The sequence below is a fragment of the Poecilia latipinna genome, unplaced genomic scaffold (genome assembly GCF_001443285.1).
Source record: "Poecilia latipinna isolate Pla-1442-1.1 unplaced genomic scaffold, P_latipinna-1.0 Scaffold3234, whole genome shotgun sequence".
NCBI lineage: Eukaryota > Metazoa > Chordata > Actinopteri > Cyprinodontiformes > Poeciliidae > Poecilia > Poecilia latipinna.
The window spans coordinates 53,596-54,756 of NW_015115850.1; the positions used below are offsets into that span (position 1 = coordinate 53,596).

Sequence of the window (1,161 nt, forward strand, 5' to 3'; positions counted from 1 at the left end):
AACATCCAGATGCATAGTTCCCTTGGTCGTACTAGAACGGCCTCCTTCTTTGCGTGTGCGACAGGCTTTGGCTATGTGTCCTTTTTTTTTACACTCGTGGCACTCACTTTCTTTAAACCTGCAGTCATTCGGGTTGTGACTTTTTCCACCACAACGATAACAGCTCTTCCCGGTAGCTGCATTTTTCTCAGCTTCGCGGTATTTTGCTTTAGCTTTTCTTTCTACTACATGAGCCTTAAAAGTTTTTTGTGCAAACTGCTGTGCACTGTCCTTAGTTACCTCAAAGGAGAGCGCCATTTCTACAGCCAGCGGCAGCGTCAAGTCTTTGGTGTGCGCGGTGCTGAGCAGCCGATCTCTCAGCTCGCTGCTTTTTACCCCACAGACGAATCTATCACGCAGTGCTTCATCTAAGAAAGCCCCAAATTTACACGTAGCTGCTAATTTTCGTAAACTAGCCACATACTCACTAATTGTTTCGTTGTCTTTTTGGTTTCTTCCATGAAACTTGCACCTTTCTGCAATAAAGTTCGTCTTTGGTACGTAGTGCCTCTGCAGCAAATCCACCAGCTCTTCATAGCTTTTCTCTGACGGTTTATCCGGAGCACACAGATCCATCAGCAAGCTATGGGATCTTTTCCCCACCACCGTGAGAAACACCGACTTAGTTTTCTCTTCTTTAGTGTCCAAGTCGTTAGCAGCAAAATACTGCTCGAGACGTTCGCGGTAGTTGTCAAAACTTTCCTCACTTTCCTCGAAGTGAAAATCTTCTGGCTTTCCAAACGCCATCTTGTAGCTCGGGTTTGGCGGTCCTTTCACTCACCAAAACGTTCGGCTTCTACCGTCCCGTGTTGCCTCTATGGAGCCGCTCCGTCTGCTGACTCTGTGCCTTCCAACTTGAATATCCCATCCTCGTCGCCAAAATTCTGTTGTGTATGATACACTAGGTCAAATAAAATGATATTCAAGTAGATAACTGGAGATAGCACATGGCAACGTTTATTCAGGAACAGGGGAACACTTCTTCTACCTCACAGGATCCTGCTCATATGTGTTGTGCCCAGCAAGAGCGCCACCAATGGCGATTTGTTATAGTGCTTTGTTCTTCACATTTACAACAAAACAGCCTTGAACAAATAGGATCATAATCATACCAAAATGTGA

The 1,161-nt window shown here is 45.4% G+C and overlaps 1 protein-coding gene across 1 annotated transcript in view; it reads right to left on the minus strand.

The window, feature by feature from the left end:
- The window catches only part of LOC106940457 (uncharacterized), a 3,813-nt gene extending 2,697 nt beyond the window's left edge, over positions 1-1,116 (minus strand). The window contains exon 1 of the mRNA XM_015023209.1: positions 4-1,116. Within this exon, the coding sequence (XP_014878695.1) occupies positions 4-786 (783 nt within the window). The 5' untranslated portion in view covers positions 787-1,116. The remainder of the gene's footprint in view (positions 1-3) is intronic.
- Positions 1,117-1,161: the final 45 nt, after the last annotated feature.